General features: G+C 37.6%; 1 protein-coding gene across 1 annotated transcript; it reads right to left on the bottom strand.

Annotated features, from left to right (window-relative positions):
* Nucleotides 1-4,857: 4,857 nt before the first annotated feature.
* qdpra (quinoid dihydropteridine reductase a) lies at nucleotides 4,858-17,578 on the bottom strand. The gene is made up of 7 exons (XM_026940346.3): nucleotides 17,399-17,578; nucleotides 16,161-16,253; nucleotides 14,191-14,287; nucleotides 13,288-13,428; nucleotides 9,329-9,437; nucleotides 8,074-8,157; nucleotides 4,858-6,237 (listed from the first exon to the last, which is right to left on the bottom strand). The coding sequence occupies exons 1-7, from the start codon at nucleotides 17,489-17,491 to the stop codon at nucleotides 6,135-6,137; spliced, it is 720 nt and encodes a 239-aa protein (XP_026796147.2). The 5' UTR covers nucleotides 17,492-17,578; the 3' UTR covers nucleotides 4,858-6,134.
* Between the last annotated feature and the right edge of the window lie 8,845 nt (nucleotides 17,579-26,423).

Here is a 26,423-nt window from a genome sequence, read left to right as displayed (position 1 = left end):
TGTTATTCATAGAAATTGATGAGACAAGTGGAAAAAAGAGATATTGCGAGAGCTACAGTAGGCTCAGGGTGATGGGTGAAGCCTGCCAACCCCACACACACACGCACACACACACACACACACACACACACACACAGAGCTCTGACAAATCAGACACATCATTAAGCCACTGTGCAGCCCCTGAATATGTGTATGTGGAATAAGGCCGCACTGCACACACTCGTCCTGGCATAAGCTATGACACATCCTCACTCCAATGAGCTGCCACTACTCTCAATGCTGTAATACTGTATTTTATGGACAGTAAGCCGCTCTTACTGGCAAACCCCTCTGTATTCTCCAAAGTCACTGTACATTGGTTTGCCAAGTTGCATTAATGTTCCATGCATTCACATATGCCATGTTGGTCTTCAGCGACTCCTATAAGAACATTGTAGTTTAGTTTTGTCTATTTATTTTAGTCAGGTTGTAGTTCAGCACTGCATCGTTTCCTGCTCTGACCTTTACTGATCCTTCCTTACTGATCCTTGCTACATTCCTGCTCCACAAGGAATACTCCAACGTTTATTCAACCTAATTTCCTAATCTGTAGTACATGTGAGATTAAGATCCAGCTACATACAATTCCTTGCTTACAACTGTTAGGATAAGTAAGTAACATGACTGAATCATGACAACAGTTACCTTTTAATGGTTAGTTCGTGAATATAAATAAGACATCAATTTGAGACATTTGTTTTGAACGTTAAATGGAGAATATTTGGCACCTTCTCTGTCCAGTCGTCTTTAAATACAGTAGAGACTTTTGTTTTTTGAAAAAGCAATGCCTTCACTTCACTAATCTGATTGGGATGTAATGCAATGCCACTATCTGTATCTGTATCTGATCAGTGCTCCAAATATTCATATGTTTATCTGATTAGTTCTCCAAATATTCATATCTGTATCTGCATCAGTATCTGAATTTAAACCCAAATGGCTGTTACCTAAACGGGAAGGTTTATTCTCAATAAAAATGTACATGGGACTGTTTTTCTAATCCCGGTTGTTTGTACATGCCTGTGACATTTCCTAATGAATTTAGTTGCTTCTGTTTCTCAAATTTTATATCCCCACAACCCTGATCAGGCAGTCATAAATGAATAAATAAAAAAACAAGGATAAATGAATGCTGTAAAGCATGTTAATGAATGTGGTCTTTCTTTGTCTGGCAAGCTTCATATCTGACTGCTCACTGGCACCCTCATGAAAGTAAAAACATCTTACTCGCATGACTTTATTTTGCTCAGTCCCATGGAATCCCAGTCCCAATGCACACCTCTTGTCTCAATCAGATGCCTTTCTAACAAGCTTTAAAAAAACACCAAAAAACAAATGTATCTGTGTGTATCTGTGTAGAACACAATATCTGTTCATTCTGACTAATGTATTTTTTATTAGGGACTTCGAGTATGTCCTTAAATCAGACCAAAGAGAGTGAATGAAATGACACATCTATGAAAGTCTGTGAAAACTCATTCCTTTCTTGGTTATCTGCCTTCAGATAAATAATTAACCTAAATCCACGTGATTGGCTGCAAGAAGCCACAACAGAGGATCTGCTACAGAAGCTACAATGGTTTTAACAAAAAAAAGCTAGAGTCATTGAGCTACGGCTATTTCATATGTTGCTAAGTTTTGATACAGTATTTACTGAGCGCTCAGTTTGATCGGCTGAAATACTTTCCTGGGTCGGTATCAGAACCACAGTCCACCGGTTGGTGATGCCTGCCTTAGACAATCATTTTAACACATTTCCCTGTACTGAGAAATGAATGGAAAACTTACTTGTAATGGATGCTTATGGGCAGCTATTGGGGTCAGTTTATAGTCTAAAAACAAGAATTATTTATTCAATTATTAAATGAAATTAATGATTTTTAAAAAACTTTTCAGGATTTAATCACATGCATGTTAAGCTTTTTTCTTTCAGAGATAGGAAGAATTTATGGTACTGCTTTGCCTATGAAACTTCAATTTCTGCCTATTTGCACAATGATATCAAAAAACATCAGAAAATCATAAGTAAATAGAACAGTTTTTACTGGAGTTAAATGTGAATAAAATTACATACATTTTAGTCAGACATTCTGTCACATCTGTCTCCTCTTATATATATCATATAGTCACATATGTTCAACATTTATTTATAGCTTTAAACAGCCATAGTCTTCCATTATAAGTGAGTTTTGAGTAAACAGGGTTTGTTGAAATTCTTGTCTGTGGTAATCACACATATGATACAGATGTGGTGGAGAGAGATTAGGTTGTAAAAGGTTGGCGCTTTCCTTTAATCCCTTCGTCAGGCCTGGAGAACATCTGTCTGTAATTAATCCTTTCCATGTCTTTACACAGTAACATTTATTGTTAAATCTTGTCATTCACTTTATAAGTAGTTAACTGAGTTAGCACCAAGCTAAAAAAAATGTCAATTTGCCACTTTGAGCACTAACGTAGCCTACCATAACTCCTTGAGTAGAATGGCTATAGTAAAATCCCTAAAAACTTAGATTTTTGAGAAATGCAAACATTACGATGTTTCGTTATATAAGCCTTTTATAGGGCAAAAAACAAACCAGAAAAAAAAACATCATGTATCATGTTCAGTTTTGTATTTGTACATTGTTAATATGCCATTATGGAAATAATTCTCTAGGATTTGTAGCACAAGCTAATGGTCATGCTACAACCCTTCCTACAACAAGCACTTTACCATATTCAATTAGAAAAATCAGAGCAAGCTGATGAAAATGTGTTAATTGCACTGTATTCCCAAAACACGTTGGAAAAATATCCAGAGAGAGAGAGATCATTTAACATCCTGTTAATTGTTTTGTCAGGTGAAGTTTGTCAAGAAGGCAGCACCATCTAGAGGTAAAGGCCACATTCATAATGCACAAAGGAACAGCATCTGTGCATGTTATAAATCTGTGGACCACCGGACCAGCGTGTCTGCTCAGGATCCCACAGACACACACACACACACGCACACACACACACACATACATGCCTGCAGACAATCACATGTGACTGTCAAATTACAGAGACTTTTATATACATATATACACTACCATGCAGACATAAGTATGTGCACACATGTCACCAGGGGTACACTAACCACTTCCATCTGCCCACTCTTTATTTATGTGACCGGTTGGTGCACAGACTAAATGGCTTCCACATGTTTTATTGTTAGAGACGGAACCCTAATGACTGCAGGGCGAAAGAGGGCCACGTCTTCAATCTTTCATCGGTGCAAGATGACATCGGGGGAAAAAAGGTAAAAGAAACCAAAACCTCGTTTAGCGTTACCTCAAGGCACCTCAGTGCATTATGATTATTAATGACTGATCACTGATCACTGGAGGGAGAGATGAATGTGAAAGTTCGGAGTGCAATGAGAAAAGACAAAAATTTAATTTATAAATATAAAATTAAAATATAAATACATTTATAAACACAAAGAAACATTTGGCATGTTTCACAGATGTTCCTTAATTTTCAAAAGTAAAAAAATGGGCAAATAGAGCATGCTAAAATATTAATAGTGAAAAAAAAATCAACATTTCCCTTTCTAAATGTAATATCAACATTAATGTGTGATTTACTGTAAGCTGTAAACATAATCAAAGCCTTACTGTGTAGATGAACACTGTGATGTGGGCAGCCATTTTGGATTTTGAATATTTTCAAGGGAAATGTAATGAAGGCAGTATTGAGGGGAAGCAGGAAGATAGACAATAATATAGTTTAAGACAATAATATAGTTTAAGACAATAATATAGTTTCAATTTGTACTTAAATTTGTAAATAGTGACTATCCCTACCATTTACATTAATCTTTTTGTTATAAAATTAGATTAACTAGCTTAAAGATGGCACTGGATGCAACTATATGAAGACTTGGCCTTATGTTTCTGGAAGAGATTTTGAGATACATCCACTTCATAGCTCCAGTGCAAACTACATGTTGGACGCCAAAGATGTTTTATCTAATCGACTACATGTGAGGTAAGTGGAAAATTGTTGCCTCTGGATATTTCCTTTAACAAGCATTAGCATGCATTTCCAAACTTTGAGGTGGTTTCATTGAAACTTACAAGATTTCCACTAAATACTAGCCGTCTCACAGCTCCAGAGTTCCCAGTCCATGCTTAGTGTCTGTGTGGGTTTCTTCCTGGTTCTCTGGTTTCCTCTCACCTCCCAAAAACATGTCTATAGGTGGATTGAGACTTCAAATTGGTATGGATGATTGTGTAATGTGTTTGTGTTTGTGTACATGATGTACTGTAATAAATTAGCATCCCTTCTAGAGTGTATTCCTGGGATAGGCTCTGGATAAACCAGGACCCTGACCAGGATAAAGTGCTTCTTGAAGATGAATAAATGAATGATGTGGGTGAGTGGAAAATTGTGTATATTTGATTTTTCACCAAACTTTGCCTTTAACTTGGTATATGAAGGTGCGGAAAAAGCTGAAGAATACATCAAGTTTCAACTTCCTTGAACAGTGTGTAGCTGGGTATTTTTTTAAGAACATGAATATTTGAAAAGTTCTTTCTATGCTATAACAAACTGACAATTTTATGTATATACTGTATATAAAAGAAGTTTCCAGAAAACAATAGTGCATCCAGACTTTTGACTGGTAGTGTAATATTGCACGGTGTGTCCATATGGAGCACTAACAAAGATGAATGAATCTTCACACACACACACACACACACACACACACACACACACACACACACTCGCTCATACGTGTAATATTTGAATAGGTTTGTGGTGTTGATACAAAGAGACTCGAGAACCAAGCAGTGGATTATGGGAAATATTTTACTGCTTAACACTGGCCCATACACAGTACCACTCTAACACACAGCCATAAAGCACAGGAAAGATTTTGATGGATGGTGTTTACCTGTAAACTTTTTCATCTATATTCTACTCTCATACACAAACACACACACAAGCAGGGTAAGGTCACTTGTTTGAAAAGCTGCATTGTACATTAGGATTAACTGCTGAGCATTTTACTGCTTTTCGACAATGAAGAGGTAAAAAGTCATGTGACTGAAAGCTTACCGGACTCTTCTCTTATGTTCCAGCTTAAGACTGTCAATAAACAATGTTTGATTTGCTACAAAGGAATAAAACACTTATGGGCATGCTGTTATAGAAAAAATAACCTCTGATGGGTGGTGTGATGTGGAATGACATGAAGAGTTACAGTTACCACCCCTAACTTTTTATTTCCAATAACAGTATGTCCTGAAGTGTTTTATTCTTACACTTACACCACAGCAATTTGCCAGTGATTACAATTTTTAACCTATTATTGAATGACACATCATACTCTTTATTTATTCATAGCTACATATGTAATGTTGTGGAATGTCCAAGAAAGGAGAACCAAATTAGTTCCTGTTATCACTTACATTATAAACAGCTACATTATAGCTATGTTACATGTTACGTTATAACAGCTCTTGAAGATAATAAGACCAAAAAAAAAAAACGCAACTTGACATGTTACTGAGGAACCCGGAAAGCATACACTCCGCTCCTGTGGTTGAAAACTGACTGATACAAAGCTCTGACACTGGAGACTCCTTCCTTACATGTTAAATGTAAAATTGTCTCCTTACAGAAAACTTCACCATATCAATGATTTAGTTTGGCTTTGTGAAATAACAACACATTTTTTTAATCTGTTCATAATTAGTCCTCCATACAAATTCATGTGTATGAGGTGTTACTATAGAAACGGTAAACTTGCAATACGAATTACAGCCAGAACTACTATCAAAATGAATCATTACTTTCTGTTTGAGAATTCAACAGTGCTGTGGTATAATATTCTTTAAGCTGTCTTTAAGAATAACCATTAAACATGATGTAAACAATAATAAGGAATTGTGTGTAGTGTAAAATGTCAACAGGTGGCACTGTGCTCAAATACTGTAAGGCTGAATGGATTCTCCCATCACAAGAAGTTTTTTTTTTGCCATTATATTTCTTTTATGCAGCTGAATACTAAATGTTTGCTTTATCCAACCCTCTTTTCTTCTACTCCTCTTCTCGTCTCCTGGTTTTTACTGAACCGGCGTGGCCTCTGTCTTTCCTCCTGATGTCACCAGCTGGATCAGACTGCCTGAGGCTGGCCGCTCTGACCCAGTGGCCCAGCTGTAGAACATTCTGGAAAAAGAGACAGAGCAGTGAAAATGATAGGAGGAAGGAGAATGGAGGCAGAATAACAAGTTGGGGTGGTGGACAGAAGAGACAAGAGAGAGAGGGATGGATGGAAAGAAGGAGATATGATGAAAACTGGTATCACTGGCTGACAGCAGCCACAAGCCCACGTAGAAGATTCTAGAAAGAAGAGAAAACGCTCAGCGCTCAGTTGTTATCCGATTACAGGAGTGTTTGTTTTAATTAACTAAGACCCCGCCCCCAATTGCAGAGCCGATTTCTATCTCTCCATGTCTTCTGCTTGCTCACTAATCTCTGGAGCTCTGGCTCCGCCTGTGAGATTAGACGTTTCTTCGAATCCACATCTAATCTTCCCACGTAACGCAGTGGGTCAGCCTTGTGTGAGTTCAGTCAGTGTGTGCATCGCTGAGATTACGTTAGTAACTGTCTCTAGCGCTAATGACTCTATATATACACGCGTACGTACAAAAATCTCTCTATATATACAGCAATTGTGGTTTTATCTCATGTATGTATGTATGGGTAATAAAAATGACACAGACGACATTATGGCAAAATCCATAGGCCTCATTATATTACTTTACTCTATACATAATAACACTTATTAGAAGCCAAAAATACACTATATGGCCAAAAGTTTGTGGACACCTTACCATTAAATATCCCATTCCAAAACCATGGGCACTAATATAGTTTTTTTGTTTTTATAGTTATATAGTTTTATATAGTTATTGTGTGTTTCCAATTTTGTGGCAATGATTTGGGGAAGACACATATGTGGGTGTTATGGTCAGGTGTGCACAAACTTTTGGCCATATAGTCCATAAAATGTCTATATAGTCCATATAGTCTCATAGTCCATAAAATACAGTAAACGCAACCATAACAGTGACTATACCTGTGCCTAGAAATTATTGCCCCCCCCCCAAAGAATATTCATACATATTCATTTTGTATAAATTAAATATATTCAGAATTGTCTTGGCACTAGTGATGCCACTCGAGATGACATGACGTTGTAAATTTGTGATGGACTATTCTTTAAAAACTGTACTTTGTCCACTGCTAACTTGGCCAGGGTATTATTAGCGCATTGTGATTGTTATGCAAGATGGGATTTCTGTTTGATTTTATGTTCTATTTATTTTTATTCGATAATATAGTCAATATTTTTTTCAGGCATCTTGTAGCTTTTATTTGAGTCTAATCTAAGTCTAATGTGGTATTGTTATATCACAGTAATATCGTAAAACCATGAAATTATCGTGATATGAAATGTAATATCAGAACACGTTTTTTTTTAGCTTTTCTGACAGACCTGCATCTTGTCTTGAACTGCACATGACTTTTAAGGATTATATTGTGCTATAATCTGGTTTGAATGCCATATAATTAAACCTATTGGTAAACTTTTATATAGTATTATATTCTATGTCGGATGATTTAATGTCAAACTGCTTTTTTTTTTTTGCTTTATGATATACTAATCTAGTAATTAAAAACCTGGAAACCCAAAGTGTTTTCGTTTATTGATCTGAATGAAGGCTTTACAAAACCACCATAATGTTTACTCTGGTTTCAAAAGGTTTGCTTTTTTAAGATTCTCTTGAACAGTAAACAGTCAGGCTCTGGAAGAACATCACTGCCATCTTGTGGTCGAGTCCAGCAATTTTACCCGTTTAATGTTTCTCCCCTTGTCTGTCACATACATACAATCATGAGTGAATGCATTTACATTCATCCACCCATTCATCCATCCATTCATTTATTCATTCATTCATTTTCTTACAGTAATTACTAATGCACACTTTAAACACTCACTCTGCGATGTACTCCATTGGTGTCCAGCTGCTGAAGTCTGCATCAGGCATGAATTTCCTGTTCATCGGCGTATCCAAGGTTACCCTGGAACATGACGTCATAACAGGGTTATCTCAGAAAATCTCTGGAACAGAACAGATGCCCGAGGCAGCAACAAGAGGACCGACATGGCATTTAAAGCTTCACTCATTAGTAACACAAAAGGAGTGGAAAAGGAGTGAAAGTATTTCCCGAACTGTAATAATCCTAAAATTCTAAAGACACCGTGTAAAATCACAATTTTGTAATGGCTCTCACATTTTTTTTTTCATTTCAAGTTTCTGATTATGATTTACAATTTTCCGGCCCAGAAATGACCTCAAAACAGAGCTGCTTAGCCCTGCCCCTTTTCCATAAGTGTGCTTCCGTCAAGTGATTATTTTAAATTACATCACAGTTCTGGAATGTCTACAATAAAATATTTTCTATTCGACATGTCATAACTCTGCTTATATTCACGCCCTACAAAGACCAGCACTCTGTCCTCCATGTTTGTTTTCTCGCTTGCTGCCAACCTGATTGGTTGGGAAGTACAAAAGCTCTTGGTGTTTTTCTCCGAAGCTGAACTTTTTTTTTCAACTTTGGAAGCTCTGCTGCGACAAAAAAAAGGCTAACGTGCTTCCTCCGAGTCATATGAAGCCAGCCACGTGCATCTTTCCTAACTGCTGAGTCTCAGGGCAGCGTAACACACTCTGAGGAAATCGCTATCTACCCTCTTCCCCATACACGAGCTCACGGATGGCTGTGATGAGCTAGTGTCACTAGTCTGACTGACAAGGGAGAGAAAGTATGCCATCCCTCCCACCCAGACAGCACAGCAATCCTGGGCATTTGCAACTGAAGAAATGTCGGCTCACATTTAACACAGTAATGGTCTGAGGCATCAAAAAGTGAGTCAATAAGCACAGTCACTTTGACATACATTACTAAAGACTGCTGTATTCTTCCTTTTAAAAACCGCATTAGTCTGACATAACCATGTTTTGCTAATGGACTCTAGATAAATCTGAGATTAGTTAAACCTAAAAGTCAGAATTCATCAGCTGTGTCTCATTTCTCATGGCGCCTCTTCAAGGATGTAGAGGAAAAATGCTGAGGCACGCAGCCATTGATGAACAGATGTATAGCTCAGGTTAGGACTAAGAGCAGCAGAAGCTGATTTGTGCTCATAAAAGATAGATAGACAGAAAGAGAGGGATGGAGGAAGAGCACTTACGGGAGGATGGCCACGGCTACAGCGCCTGCAGGAAGCCCGCTGTTCTTTCCAGCCACACTTTCACACAGCTGATGCACTGCTGCCTTCGCCATGCCATAACCCACCATACCTACAGAGAGAGAGAGAGAGAGACAGAGAGAGAGAGAGAGAGAAGGCAATTTCAAGAGAATGCCATCATCACTGGCACAAGCAGTAAAAGTACACCATTGATATAATTTGTGTCGAATATTAAATCATTAGATATTAATTTTATGTCCAAGGGCGAATTAAAAATTGCCTAGGTTCAAAAATATTATTTTACATGTTATAGAAATGCCAGAAATCTATGTAAATATACATAAATATGCAAATTAGAAAATCCTCCACATCCTCTTATAGTCCCAAATAGTTAGTCGGCCAGTTAACCTGCTATTTAGCCTCCTAAATGTTACTTTACACTGCACAATTTTCATCACGATAATGCTGTCACAGGCAAAAACGCACAAATTATGAAATAATTCCTTGTTTTGAGCTGTGAGTATGGTTGTGAGTTAAAATTTGTGGTCACAGATTATTTAATATGACATATGAATATGCTCTTTCACGTTTTTCACGTCCCATGTCCTTTCCCCTTCTGTGAATTGGCTTGGTCTTAGTTTGGTCTGATCATTACATTTGCTAGTAAAAATGCCATTAAACTCTTTTTTATAGTAACTAACAACTTAGTATATATGCTAGGTTTCCAGTCTCATTCTTTGTTTTCAGACTTATGATTATTACATAATGATGTAAGAATCATAAGTTCAAGGACATCTTAGAGAAAAGGAATTTCACAACACTGGCACTAGTTTTTAAACAAAGTTTATCAGCCCTAACCCTTTTCCTTAAAATTTGTGGTTAGACAGGTAACAGAGGGGTTTAAAAATGACACACTGCACCTTTAAGTGTATGGATTTATGGCAACATTGTCTGCCTTTGCTCAGATCTAAGAGAAATTTGTGCACTGTGCACATTTTGGCTGTAACAATGCAAACTTTCCTATTTGGCATGACTAAATATCTACAGAATATTACACCTAACAACCAGCAGTTGTTTTTTCAGTGTCTGATAGGGATATGGTATAAGTTACAACAAACAATCTGTACTTCATACACAAACATCTGGCCCTCACACTGTTCTGCTCTGGAGTGGCCATATCTCCCGGCCATAAAAAGCGATAAGAGCTTAGATCTGAACTTTGGATTGTGATTTTTAACTCTTCTCTGTCCAACATGAAGCTCGCTCTCTATTCTAATCCCCTGAAAAGACTAAACCTTGTTGCAGATCCTGCCCCCTCTCCACATGTTTGGAGCCTTGGCATCTGGAACCAATAACCAACTTTATGAGAGCGTGAGCGCTTCTTTAAAGAACAACAATATTACTTGGAGCCCAAAATGAAGCCCAGACATGCCAAAATGTCTTATGGAGAATGAGCCAATGAAAACGAGGGGTGTGTAGCTGCTTCCCTACTGCTAACGCAAAGAACTTCTGTTTTTTTGTGACCTTTGACCTGAACATTTGAAGTCCAGGATAAAAATCAAAGCGTGCTCACATGCTCTACAACTCGAGCTTTGGCTTAAATTCTTTAAATGCTTTACTTCAGTTTAATGTGCCATGCACCAAGACATATTTTAAACGTTTTTTCAACATTAGCACCATTAAGACACCATTAAGACATTTTTTCCTTTCAACTGTGTAAATATTTGATTCAGAATAACAGTGTATCTGTGAAATGTTAACGTACGAGCATGCTGAGAGTTGATGTGTCTGTCAGAAACATTTGCTTTTTAAACTTGCTCTTTTCCTGCTGCAGATCAAACACTGAAAACGGAGATTCCCATCATGTCATATCAAAGCAGTACTCGTAGCTGCGGGGCATGCCCTGTCTCTGGCACTACTGTGTGGAGGTGAGACAGAGAGCAGAGAGACAGGCAGCAGAGAGACAGACCACATGTGCTGAGCTAAAATGCTGAGTCATGTCTCCTCCCAGTTGCGCAGCCAATCAGAGCAGCCGATTCAGGGCAGTGTGTGCTGATAAGGGGGTATGAGTGGGGTGCAGGTTTAAAGGCAATATTCTGGTACAATGTGTATTTCAGAGAAGCATACTGATGAGCGGGTTTTACTTAGACTTGATTGGGGTGTATGATAAGGTGTGATAAGGTGGTTTAGCAGGGGGTGTATGATAAGGTGGTTTTGGTATAGTCTATACCGTTGGGTAGGGGGTATAATAAGGTGGTCCTGGGTAGGAGTAGTAGTAAGGTAGTCTTGTTAGGGGGTATGATAAGGTGGTTTTGGTAGGCTATATGATAAGGTGGTCTTGGGTAGGGGGTTTGATAAGGTGGTCTTGGTTATGGTGTATGATAAGATGGTCTTGGTTAGGGTGTATGATAAGATGGTCTTGGTTAGGGTGTATGATAAGATGGTCTTGGTTAGGGTGTATGATAAGGTGGTCTTGGTTATGGTGTATGATAAGATGGTCTTGGTTAGGGTGTATGATAAGATGGTCTTGGTTAGGGTGTATGATAAGGTGGTCTTGGTTATGGTGTATGATAAGGTAGTCTTGGGTAGCAGGTACGATAAAGTAGTCTTCGGTAGCAGGTACGATAAGGTAGTCTTCGGTAGCAGGTACGATAAAGTAGTCTTCGGTAGCAGGTACGATAAGGTAGTCTAGGAAGCGGGTACGATAAGGTAGTCTTGGGTAGTGGGTATGATAAGGTTGTCTTGTTAGGGGGTGTCTTGGGTAAGGAATATGCTATGGTGGTCTTATTATAGGGAGTATGATAAGGCGGTTTTGGTATGGTGTATGATGAGCTGATGAGGGGTTTGGTAGAGGCTGTTTATTTGATTGGGTGTAGGATAAAAGTTTTGAAGGGTTCATGTCTTAAGGCAGTTTTCTAATAAGGGAATTTGGGAGGGGGTTGTGGAAGGGTTCATAATAAATCTAGGGGATTTTAGCTAGGGTGCATGTTTCAGGTTATGTTGGTTATGCTGATGTTGGGATTTTGGGTGGGGTGCAGGTTTTAGGCTAACGTGCTGATGTTGGGATTTGCAGTGGGCAGGCAGTAAGGCCTATTGTGCTCAGCCAATCAGATGACATCTGCTTTAATCTGGGTCTTTAAGAGATTTAAGGTCATATGGGTGAGATTTAAAGGCACAGAGTAAAATAAGCATCTAGCATACTAAATTTGAGCTTTTGTAATATACCACATGCATTAATTATATGAATAAATGATAAACGCAATGACAAATACCATGCTGTCACTTTAGCCAAGATGAGACAAAAGTATTGGCTCACCTTGAGTGTGTGCACACACAAACACTACAAATAAAACTTTAAGAGGGCTTTTGCTGACTGTAACTGCTAAAGCATTTAGTAAATCCCAATTAAGTCCACGGCTGCCTGTGATTCCAAAGTAGTACAATAAAATAATATCACACCGGTACAGATCAGGAGTCCTCTGGTCTGTTCATTTCAGTTTAAAGTACACTGTATATACGTGTCGCTCTATTTGAGTTGTGAGGGTCACATGAGTATAAGCCAAGGTCTCTCAGATATCAGTCTCAATTAAGTCATATTTTAATCTTGTTTATTTTAAAGAGTTCAGTCTGTAAGTTTTAAAATTGATTCTATACCTGTAATAATCATATAGGAAACTGAGCTTTTACAAACATTTTGCAAAGTGTTCTTCCACAAGTTGCTTGCAATGACTACCAGACATTTCTACCAAAGAGGTCTCTAAATGCCAAAATCTTTACAAAGTTACATACTGCATCTTTAAGTGCTTGCTATTTCTAAGTAGTCAGACCTGATAGCTGTGGAAACGAAGCAATGTCTTCAAAGAACAAGCGATTTATGAAAACCTCTACTGGCCTTGTATTAGGATTTAATAAAAAAGATATAACTTTGATTTAATCAGGTATGATTTTCGATATATAAGCACCTGGAGTTCCGCTGAGTGAAGCCTTGGCTCCGGTCAGAGTGAGCAAACCTCCAGGCTTGAGGTGCTGAGAGGCCAGATACGTGGAGATGGTGGACGTCCACACACTTTGTTTCCACATCAAATCGCTGTTCTTAAACAAGTCTGCAAAGATAGAAAATGAGAGCGAGTGAGACGGAGTAAGAGATGAAAAGCAGATCAATACTAAACAGGTTTTATCAACATGAAATATTATGTGCTTGTCTAAGTTAGTCTAGCGGGTACTTTATGTGAAAATTTATGTCTAAATTAGAGATGATACAATCCTATATCAAATATCATTATCAGGCTGAAATCAGCAGAAAATGTTGGATTGGATATCAGAGAGAGAAAAAGGACAAATGTTATCCATTTCTTTAACAAACTAACATGCTATTATAATATGCTATTTATTATATAGAGGGACATTTTATTAGATTTGTAATGTTAATGTAGGGTGAGTAAATATTACATTGGAATTACTGGAATAAAAAAAGCTGTGGTTATGTGTAAGTCGTGTTGATGCTTATGTATTTTTTTCCTGTAGAGAAATCAAATGTTTGAGTATGATCATTTTAAATGGCCATCTCAAGTGAAGTGCTTCAATTAAAATCTGGCAATTTAAAAACATAGGAGTAAAGAAACAAAAAGAAAAAAAAAAAGAAATCGTGCCATCTATAGTGTAAATCTAATCCAATATCCATAAATTAATAATTAATATTTTGGTATTTTATATACATTTTACAATTATGTTGTGATGAGATGCTTTGCTAGTCTACAGAACTTGAGGGCTGAAAAGCTGAAATGCAGCATAGTGTATGTGCGATAATTTTCGTGTGTGCGTAGCTATGTACACTCATTCAAATAGTTATAATACTAATTCTAGACCTTTGGAGGCACAGTTTCCCCCAGCCCATCCTCCGGCCACACACACGATGGCATCCACTTTCTGGTCTCCCAGCAGCCGAGCCACATCTGATGTCACCTACATAAAACACGGCATATAAACATCTGCTCAAAACCAGTCAGAATCTGTGTGTTCAATAACGATCAATTATATGATACATCACAATATTCTACACACAATACTCATATCATGGACATTTTGGCACAAAACAATTAAATATATCATGTTTACTGGATGTTGGTCATTTTTACATTTATTAAAATAACATAAAAACATGGTAAAGTCATAGTCAGGAGTGTAACCATAGCTCCATTAAAACACCATAGGCAGGCACTGATGTTGGTAAGGAGACCTGGGGTGCAGTCGGTGTTCCAGTTCATACCGAACGTGTTCAGTGGGGTTGAGTACAGGGCTCTGTGCAGGACACTCGAGGTCTTCCACTCCAACCTTAACACACCATGTCTTCATGGTGCCCCGGGGCATTGTCATGCTGGAACAGGTTTGGGCCTCTTAGTTCCACTAGAGGGAAATTGTAATGCTACAGCATACAAAGACATTCTATACAATTGTGCGCTTCCAGCTTTGTGGAAACAGTTTGGGGAAGAACCACATATGGGTTTGATGATCAGGTGTCCACATACGTTTGGCCATATAGTGGTCTGAAGTCTGAGAGAAAATCCAACTGTGAGCCCTGCCAAGTTCCATTTCATTGAAAATTCTGCTTGATAATAACACAATATAAATGTATTCTGATATGACATTCTGATAATAGCTTTAACCATGACGTTGATTTGGGGAGTTATCAAGGTATTAATATTTTAATATCAGCACATGCTTATTACAGTCTGTTCCAACCAACAGGCTTGATTCGCTGTCTTGGGTATAAACAATGTCATATCCGTTTACCAGGCAAACAAGAGAGGCAAATCTGTTTGCATGGGTTTACAAGGACGTCATTGTGTGTTCGCCATCCAGACTCATTATATAAGGATGTGAATGATGTCCATGGCAGACACAATAGATGGGATGATGAAAAAGGATAGGGCTCATTGGATGTCAATATGCAGCTGTGTGAGGAAATTGCTTCGGCTGTACGGATATGGAAAACAAATGGCGTTTCCTTGGTAGCGGTTGTGTAATAAGCTATTTACGTTGGAACAGATGGGATAAAGGCAGATGATGCTCTCCTCCTACTGAGGCTAAGGCCAGGAATTAATTTGAGAGGTTGAAAAATCTTAGAATTTAAAACAAAGTTCTTTTGTTTTGGGTGAATGTAGTAGAATGTAAGTTAAGACTTTTTCTGTAATTATTTAAGTTTTATTACAGTTACTTTATAGAAACTGTACACAATAAAGCAGTGTTTAACAACATTGTCGACTACCTTCAACAAGACTACTTTCAAACTAAATTACATTCACCATCTCCATATTTTGTACACAAGAGACTTGTTACATTCACATATTGACCATTTTTCATCAGTCGAAAACAGGAAACCACAGACAGTCCACTGAAATTGGTTCATGTCAATTACAGCTTCACTCATAGTAGGAAGTGGTACCCAAGTCTACCAGAATGAAGACACTGCAGACTCCTTCCACCAGCTTACGTGTTAGATAAACATCTCCTTAACCATTTCAAGGATTATATATTTTATTTTTCTTTGCACATTTTTATTATATGGAGTGTCCATCGTATCAGTCCCTGTGGATTAACTGTTACTACAGAAACTATATGGTTTACATGGTCTTATTCAATGAAAATAAAATGGCATTTAATTAAAAAAATGCAGAATGGCTCCACTGGGTGTGGAGGTGGTGTGTAGCGTGGCCAGCTGATCAGCCGTTCAGTCCATATTCATGGCTTCTTTCTCTCTTCTGAGAATAAACCTATACCTTTTATGGACACAATTTTTTTGCCTATGAAATATCTCATCAAATTCCTCAATGCTTACCTGCTCCGCGTGCTCACAGAAACCGTCGCAGATCTTTGCGAGCACATTCGCATCTGCTTCTTCATTAGCGACAATGTCAATGCTGGCCACCCACTACAACACAACACAAAGAAAATTCACTTATTATTTACATCGCATGTTTTTGATTAGGGCTGTCGCAGGCTTACCTCCCCGCTGACTTTTTCAAAATTCAATGGCAGCCGTACACCACTTTGCAGACCAGAACTACACCAAATGACAATCTATTATTTGTCAGAGCAGCGCTGCACACTTCTACGCCACCTTTCCTCACAGCCATGCTCTCTTTCAGCTTATAACAACATGATAAATACTTACAGTGTACAAGACTGTATAAAAAAGTCATTCTCAAAAATATCTTCAGAAGAAAGAATAACAATTAGAAGATTGGATCTTTTTGATTCCTTTTTTGTTATATACAGTATACTAGGATGAGCACAGGCACTTTTAAGATTCTGTAATACATTTTCCCTTTAATTTTACTACCAGCTTGTGTTTCTTTTTTTAAACATTAATTCATCTTCAGCAACCACTTTATCTTGGTCAGGGCTGCGGTGGATCCAGAGCTTATCCCGCATGTACATTCACATCTTGAGGTAATTTAGCATAGCCAATGCACCTATTGGCATGATTTTGGGAAGTGAGAGGAAACCGGAGAACCTGGATGAGACCCATGCAAACTCCGAGACAACAGTCAGCAACCTGAACTCACGATCGTACCAGGGACCCTGGATCTGCAAGTCAGTTACATACTGTGCCACGGTGATATCGTGAAACCGTGATATTTTTAGCCTAGGCTATCATACCGTTACAGTATCACACCGTAACTCCTCTATCTGTAATGAAGGCAACCGGAAATGCAATCTACAGCACCTGTTTCAATGTTCCACCGAGTTCTGAGGATTAATATTCTACAATATTGTAAAATACAGCATGTTGGTAATAGATTTTGGGTCAAAACAGATTTGTCAGGTCCAATATTAAGAGCCTGAAAAGACAAACTTGGAGTTTTCCATCTGTTCAACAAGTGGCAGTCATTCAGTGCTGTTTCTCTGAATAACTCTCAGTAAACATTAGCCTCTGTTCCAATTAATATAACACACAAGACACAATATCACCCTGAATAAACAGCACCAGGCTTAAAATACCACTGAAGCAGCACGTATACTCCTAAAGGAAGCGATGGAGAAGGTGTGTGGTGCTGAACGGCATCCACTCACCCAGCCTCTGGATTTAAAATGGTGGACGCAGCTCGAGCCGAGCGCTCCTCTTCCTCCATACACCAGCACTCGCTTAGCACTCACCGCCGCCATCAGCTGCACGCGCGCTGCACACCGGCTGGGCAATGAAGGTGTGACGAGGAAGGGAGAGAGAAAGACAGAGAGAGAGAAAGACAGAGAGAGAGAGAGAGAGAGAGAGACAGGGGGAGAGGTTCACTCTGAGGGGCGGATCAGTAATTGGTGCTGTAGCGCGTTATGATTGGTGCACGTGAGAGGGACAGCAGTGAAATTACAGGTTAGAAGGGTTTTACATTATATATGTATATATATTACATTATTTACAATATATATATATATATAATTAACTGTAGGCTTTCTCTCTCTCTCTCTCTCTCTCTATAGCCTACAGTTAATTAGAGAGAGAGAAATTTTTTTATATATTTTTTAAAATTTTTACATTTTTAATACACACACACACACACACACATATATATATATATATATATATATATATATATATATATATAGAGAGAGAGAGAGAGAGAGAGACTACAGTTATAATTAGAGAGAGAGAGAGAGAGAGAGAGAGACTACAGTTATAATTAGAGAGAGAGAGAGAGAGAGAGAGACTACAGTTATAATTAGAGAGAGAGAGAGAGAGAGAGAGAGACTACAGTTATAATTAGAGAGAGAGAGAGAGAGAGAGAGAGAGAGAGACTACAGTTATAATTAGAGAGAGAGAGAGATAGATAGAGAGAGACTACAGTTATAATTAGAGAGAGAGAGAGAGAGAGAGAGAGAGAGACTACAGTTATAATTAGAGAGAGAGAGAGAGAGAGAGAGAGAGACTACAGTTATAATTAGAGAGAGAGAGAGAGAGATAGAGAGAGACTACAGTTATAATTAGAGAGAGAGAGAGAGAGAGAGAGACTACAGTTATAATTAGAGAGAGAGAGAGAGAGACTACAGTTATAATTAGAGAGAGAGAGAGAGAGATAGAGAGAGACTACAGTTATAATTAGAGAGAGAGAGAGAGAGAGACTACAGTTATAATTAGAGAGAGAGAGAGAGAGAGAGAGAGCTCTGTCAGATGATACACACATGTCGACACATCTCGATATGTAGTATACGATTCGATACACTTCGGTTCACTACTGACCTGATACGAGTCGATTCAGCACCGAAACGAGTCGATTTAGTCTCGAAACAATATGATTCAGTTCAGGAAACTTAAGTTTTGCATATAGCAATGCTTTTGTCAAAGAATTTTTGAACTTGACTTGGTGGTGTATTGCAAGGACTCTCTCTCTCTCTCTCTCTCTCTCTCACACACACACACACACACACATATGCATTACAATTTTCTTTTCCGTTTCAAACCAAATCTAGGTTTGTAAATCAATGCAGTTGCATCAGAGACTGTTGGAGAGATTAAAAAAAAAAAAAAAAACTGTGCCAAATCAAATACTCGGACCATTGATCCGCTGTGGCGATCCCTAACGGGAGGAGCCGAAAGAGGAACAACAACAAGTGTTGGGGGAAAAAAAATCCCTGTTTGTGCTTGAAAAACAATTACTACTCTTAACATTTGCTCAAAAAGAATCATTAGCTCATTAGTTCATAAATTGCCCTTCACTAAATAAATCTTGTTGAACTGAACCTCATCTACATTTTTAAAGCACATTTTCCTGTAATTATCTAAATTAAATTAAGGTAAAAAATTACCTGTAATTTACATTTTATTAATATTGCATATTTTGTAGAATTACTCACATTACAATATTTTACGCTGGGAGACAATGAGCACAATGAGGTGTTCTGGTCACTAATCACTAATCATTATATGTTTTCAAAACCTGATTTTAGAATGTCAAGAAATTAAGTCAGGATTGTTATACTTTTTAATTATTTAATTACTTAATTGTTTTTCTCTTACTCCAAATACAAACTGTTAACACACTCTCTCTCTCTTCCTCACACTTCATCGAGAGACTGTAAGGATTTCACCTGAACATTAGAGGGTAGCATTGAGCTGCGTTAAAATTTACTCACGCGTCCAATCAAGAGCGAGAGACAGATGCAAGCCTCTGATGGATCTGTTTATTTATGATTGCAGATAAAGCATCATGGTGTAGCCAGTTGAATTAAAAAAATCAGTCATCACACACGCCACTAAGCTGCGGTTTAGCTTTTTACTTAATTATCCTGGCAATTTCCTCGAAGATTGCATGTGCATATCGGGCGATCACAGAAATCTACCTGTCATTGAGAATTAGGAAAGTGTGAGAGAGAGCTGAGGAGAGGGATGCAACATTTAAAAATGATCTTTAAATCTGATTTATTAATGAAGTATAGATTAGTGTTAATTTACATCTACAACCCTGTGCGCATAGATGTTGTATACAAGTTTAGAGGCATTTTAATGGAATGGAATTAGGAGTAATTAAGTGTAAGGCAACGCTTCATTTTTGCCAGCACTGCTCTGAATGTGAAATGGCTTCTTAAATGTCTGAAATTAAATCAGTGATTAAAATAGAGTCATGTTACTTAAAGAAAAAACTCGCAACACAAATTTGATCTCCGGTCCTTCCTGATCCTATGCTTGGATTAGTATGTGTGTGGGTTTTTGTATGTTCTCCCTGTGTCTGAGTGGGTTTATCCTGACCAGGATAAAGCAAATTATAAAAAAAGAAAAAAGCACAAAGAGTGAGAGAAAAAAATCAAAAACTCTTATTTTAAATCAGATATAGTGGCAATAAAGTTAGCCACTGTGGAAAAATGCATTTGCTAAATAGATGAAATTTTCAATATTTGGTTTTGTGTATGATGGTGTAATTCGTCACAATATTATTACCATTTTTGTCACATCGCCCATGTGTACTGCTGCTGCAAATATTGTTTACATTACTCTATTACATTCTCGAGCTTCAATTCTGTATCCAATCATAACACAATCTTTCCATCCATCTTCATCTCCAGTAAATGCTGACTTGCTCAAGGTTTGAATGATATAGTGATATAGAGACTTACCTTCGGCCTAATTTCAGCTAACATTTAAATATCTGTATGAGTTAACGAACATTAACAATATTTGGCTAACCTTTAGCAACCGAGGAGCAAAAAAAAAAAATCTTTCATGTGTGTAATCATGTATTACTGGTGGCAGGACACGTGTTTGTGTTTGATACATTAATAGTGTAGCGTTGCTGCGCTTCTGTAGCGTGGGCTCTAATTTGCATTTGCACCCAAGAGCTGTCCATTAATGTGATATTTATTGTCCTTGTTTTGTTAGACTAAGTGTTTACTTTAGTAAAGTGGTTGTGTGCTGTCCGTGCCGACATGTGTTCTATTGGCATGTTATGTTTTTTTATTAAGCCCAGTGGGTTTTGTTACCTCCTGCTGGTTTTTCCCCTCATTCAGTCAGTTCAGTGCCTGCGTTCATTCTGTAGGTGTGAGTTTGCCAGTAAAAGAGGAAACACATTGTTTTCCCTATGCTTCCTGGTCAAGCTTCTTCCTTGCCGACTCCACAATATAGAGAAATAATGTAAATGAATGTAAATATTAAACACAGCAAAAACTTTTCAGCTTTACTGAATGTCAGGTCTTTATTTGTAGCCTTATAGCAGCACACATTGTGGTGGGGTTGGTTAAAATGAAAAATTTGAAATTTTGAATTTCATGAATTCAAATGAACCTGCTCTCTCAATTCATATAACCGGCAGCTGTGATGTGAACTCATGAGCTCTCTGGCTTAAGAAGTCACTAGATTTCTTGCTAATCTCTTTTTTCAAAAATAAAGTCGCTCTAAAATGGCCACCAAATCTAGCGACAAAGTCACTAATGTTATTGGAAATGAATTATCTCTTTTATGGTCAATGTCACCGACTTCCTGTGGATTTGTGGCATAATAAATACTGGAATACTGATTTCAGAGTTTGAAAGTGTTCAGAGAGTGCCTCAACCAGGTTAACTAGGATTTCAAATATCTATGATCCCTCATAACACTGTCTCACAATTACAAATTGAATTTTTATACCACATTTATGAAACCCATGGGCACTTTGCAATGAATAATTACAGAAATGAATAATGCAGTGCAAGACAGATGTTCATCAGGCATCATTTTGGGTATGGCAGCTGCTGCATTTTGGCTGCTGGATCAAAGTAAAGTAATAAATTATAAAGCTGCACATTTCTCTGTGTTTTAGCTAAATGATTTCCGTGCATTTTAGTGTCAGTAATTAATTGCACTGGTGGAAATTGATTTAGTCATCGTTCACTGCTACTTAAGCTCGTATTGGTATCACATAATATTGGAAACTAGACTTATTTACATATGATGTATATGAGACACACGTTAATTTAACCAGTAATTTAATGTAATTGTGGATCAAAAAATACAGAGCACTGGACATGTGATATATGAGTTGTTGGCTAACATCGGTAGAAATTAAAAGCAACCTAGCATTATTAGACTCTAGATTTGGTTCATGTGCTAAGAAGAATTAAGGTTCACAGTAGCCCAGCCAACTATTTTCCATGTTCTGTAACTTTGGTAGATCTAATAAGATGGACATCGAGGCTGTCAGTGCTGGTTGTTGTTCATTGTTAAGGCTGCACATCAGCTGCACGTTCAGCTGCACATCTCAGCTTGCTCTGATCTTGTTTTAAATAACAAACCCAGCCGTCTGTTGAATTTATGCTGTTGAGTAGCTTTTGATGACTTCTGTATGGTGGCCTGTAAGTGCAAAACATAATAACAAGCCACAGCAAATCAAATAGCAAATCACAGCAAAACCAAAAAACTCAACAAATTCAGAAACATGACAACAAAACTAAAAACACAATAGCAAATTCAGAAAACACAACAGCAAATCAAATAGCAAATCACAGCAAAACCAAAAAAACACAACAGCAAATTCAGAAACATGACAACAAGACCAAAAACACAACAGCAAATTCAGAAACATGACAACAAGACCAAAAACACAACAGCAAATTCAGAAGACACAACAGCAAAACCAAAATCACAGCAAAAGATTTAGAAACATGACAGCAAAACCAAAAACACAACAGCAAGTTCAAAAGACACGACAGCATAACCAAAAACACAACAACAAATTCAGAGACATGAAAGCAAAGCCGAAATCATAAAAATAAATTCAGAAACATGACAGCAAAGCAAAAATCACAATTATAAATACAGGAACATGACAGCAAAACCAAAATCACAACAGCAAATTCATACAGATGACAGCGAAATCTAAAACAGCAGCAAATACAGATACATGACAGCAAAGCAACAAACACAACAACAAATTCAGAAGACATAACAACAAAACCAAAAACACAACAGCAAAACCAAAAACAGAACATGAACTTAAAACACAATTTGTGTCCTTGACACACTTATCCTTGACTGAACATCACATGCTTGTTGCTGATTGGCCTAAATGAATCTACTGATCTACTGATGCTTCTATTCATTTATGTTATTCATATGATGGCATTCATATGATGGGATTTTAGATATGCTGTCATCATTGCACACCATTAAAATGCGTATGTGAATGCTGAAAAGCCACCACAAGATCGTTTTCGCTAGGCTAACTAGACAGCAGACTGAAAAAGGGCAATTATTCTTCCTTGTGAGAATCATATGCCATGTCCAATCAGCAACAAGCATGTGATGTTCAATAAGGACCTCCCCTTTGTCTTTAGAGTTAATGCTGTTGTGTTTCTGAGTTTGCTGTAGTGTTTTTGGCTTTGTTGTCGAGTTTTCTGATTTGCTGTTGCGTTTTTGGTTTGTTAATGCGCTTATAGTCCACCAGGTGAATTTGGGAGACGGTTATCACAAAATGTCAGATTTCATGTTGATTGACCTTTAGATTTGGCAAATTGATGCAAATTAATTCCAGGACATGAATAGGCACTAAAATAATACAAAAAAGGCTGGCACTTTTAAACAGGTAAGATTTAAGTTGGGCTTTAAAGGTGAACAGTGACAGGGCATAAATAAGGTGGAGAGTTCCAGATTTTGGGACTGAATCTGAATTTGAGTTTCTGAGGACCTGATGGAAAAATTGTAGGCCAAGGATGGGGCAAGGCTCCAAAGGTCAAAAAGAACATGCTGGACTAAACAGAAAGCTGGTGAAGTGATAAATATTATGGTGAGTATGTAATTTTTTCCATGCATAAGAATAGCTGAATTTTTGAATAAATTGTGTGAGATGGTGTTTCACAAATGAGCTAGAGCTTTCAAGGACTGGTTGCACATTAGTGCTTTGTTTACAGTGATAAGTGCATCCATTAGTCTTTGTAAATTGTGTAGCTCAGGCACACACGCAAGCCCACAAATCCTTACGCTAATGCACATCCATCATTACCCTCCATTGCGCTCTCATTGGTCCACTGATGCACCTTACTGAAATTAACGTGTCAAGATGTTAAATGTATGCAGACATGAAACCATTGAACTGTCTGCACATTTTTGCTAATGCGTCCTATCGGCTATGAATTTTCTCCAAGCAGGCAAGTGGCACTGCTACTGCTGGCAGGCTGGAGAGCTTTCTGATGGCAGATGTAGCTGGGCAGAACAGGCACTGAACTAAGAAACTGAACTCCAACAAAATTTGTAGAAATTCTTCCAAGTGAGAAAAATTTAATTAGATTTCAGACAAATATGGTCCAAAAGAAAAGTGACAACCGCTAACCTGCTCTGGCTGAAATAATAATTAAAAAAAAGTCTAAATGAAGTCTAAGACTAATGTTGTAGTTAATATTTAAAGACTAAACCTTATTAGATCTTATTAGACAAACTACCTTACTATTTCAGGGGTGGACAAATCTGTAGCCCAGGTGCATGGGACAAGAACATTATGTGTCTGGGCTATTTTTTTTTACTAGTTAGTAATTAGATTCTTTTTTTTCATTGTTTTTCATTGTACAATTAGGCTGTAATGTGCGGGGAAATGATGCAGGACACAAGTGTGGGCACTCGACCTAATATTTATTGTGGGCAATCCAGGAATTGTAGTCAGTGTCCATAGGGGTCAAAACACAGGCAGGCAGAATAATGCAGTTATTAATAACACAATCTATAATCAACAAACAAGAAACAGGCTAGGGAACTAACAACAGGCAACTAACAACTTGCAACAAACAAAGAAACAGCAATGTATACACAGACAAAGTAATCTAGCACTAACACAGAACAGGTGAACACAATCAGATAACAAACGAATAACAGGACAGGGGTGGAGACAGAACTATAACAGAAACCAAAACAAACAGGGGCACACAGGGAATGGGAAATTCATGACATAGACTTAGTAGGGGAACCAGGGAAAGAAAAATCCTACTCACTATTAAGTTTTGCGAAAACAAAAGTTTTTATTTGGTATGTGGTAGCTATAGAGTGCGCTGTTTGTTCTGAATCCCATCACCTGCCCCACTACACACATTGGATTGTACTAGTCAGATTAATCAGTGAATATGGATGACATATGACCTTTTCAGTATCAGGAACTCACAATTCTGGAAACACTGACAGAACTGAGCAAAATAAAGTTCAGTAAAGCAATAATATAACTCCCTTGCTAGCTCAGCATGCAGACACCTCACATTAAAAAAAAATTAAGATTCTAGCAAGACTTAGATAATATCTTTTATAATATCTATAATATCAGATTTTTTTGTCGAGGGCGCAAAAATGTTCTGCTGCTTCAGACACTTTCGTAGTAAAGGATAATGACCATGGCTGAATCATCCCTATGAATTATGATACTCATTGTGTCTACAGTTAACTAGCTACCTAGCTCAACCCAGTTAATTACATTATTCTAGCTACCATTTTAGCCGAGTCTGTTAGGTTTCTGGCAGCGCACTGGAGCTCTTACTTGACCAGTGGACTAGCTAATAAATTTATCATTTGTTCAACCCTGCAAACCAAACCTCATTTTTAAATTTATTTATTTATTTATTTTTACCTGTGATGTCAGCATAAAACTCATGAAACTCACAAATCAAGGTTTTATTAGTGGATATGAATTTATATTGGGAAATGTCACAGGCTTGGACCTGCTTGTCTTTGCCATATTGGTGGCCTGGTTCATTAGTCATATTGTATTTGTCAGCTTGTCTTATGCTGTCATGGCTAATAATAAGATCTCATGGCTGATAGATATGCCTCTGAGGACCTCATGTTTATGGATTATAATGAATTCCATTCAGCTCCTTGGCAGGAAACAGACTGAATGGCAAAGCCTAAATGTCACATGGGAGATTTTTAAATTGAAACCCATGTCTATTTAAGGCCTTCCTTAAGCATATGCTTAAACATAAAGCTGCTCTGAAGTGTCTGAAGTATCATTAATATTCATGAACAGTATTCTGCATATTATATTCACATTTTGGGAACTAAATAATTTCATTTCTTAGCATTTTTTTGAAGTCACAGACAATATTGCTTTTCGTTTGTGCAATGAGGACAATAAAGAGTGTTTCTTTTCATAGACAAAAATTTTCACGGTATTTTCCTCTTCATCTGATTACAACCACACCAGCTTAGAGCTCTGGTTAGACCGTGATTGCATTTCAGTGTGGCACTTCTGCAACATACTGATGAAAATCATATGTAATGGAAGTGAGAAATACATTCATGGGAATTTAATGGATGGAATTAAATGACATAGTGTCTAATTCTTCAAAAAGCAATATTGTGATTGTTTATTGAGTGACAACGCAATGAAAGTTTTGCTTTTCAGTGTAGCATGTTGTCTTCATGTCACAAATGAAAAGCTATACTGTCTGTGTAATGTTTTCCAGGTAGTTCCCTCAAGTGTTTTTCCTATCTGGCAAAGAATCCCCTCCAGAAAAATCTACACAGAGAAGACGGTTAACTAAATACTTCACTAAGATATAAATATGTGAGCAGTGGGAAGTGACAGTAACATGCTTTCTATAGGTAACTGATATCTACCAGTATACTGTACGGTAATGAGTGTTTTTTTTTTTTTTTTAACAT

The sequence above is a fragment of the Pangasianodon hypophthalmus genome, chromosome 7, assembly GCF_027358585.1.
Source record: "Pangasianodon hypophthalmus isolate fPanHyp1 chromosome 7, fPanHyp1.pri, whole genome shotgun sequence".
NCBI lineage: Eukaryota > Metazoa > Chordata > Actinopteri > Siluriformes > Pangasiidae > Pangasianodon > Pangasianodon hypophthalmus.
The sequence above is the reverse complement of the archived record's forward strand: the minus strand, read 5'-3'. Positions and strand labels throughout refer to the sequence as shown.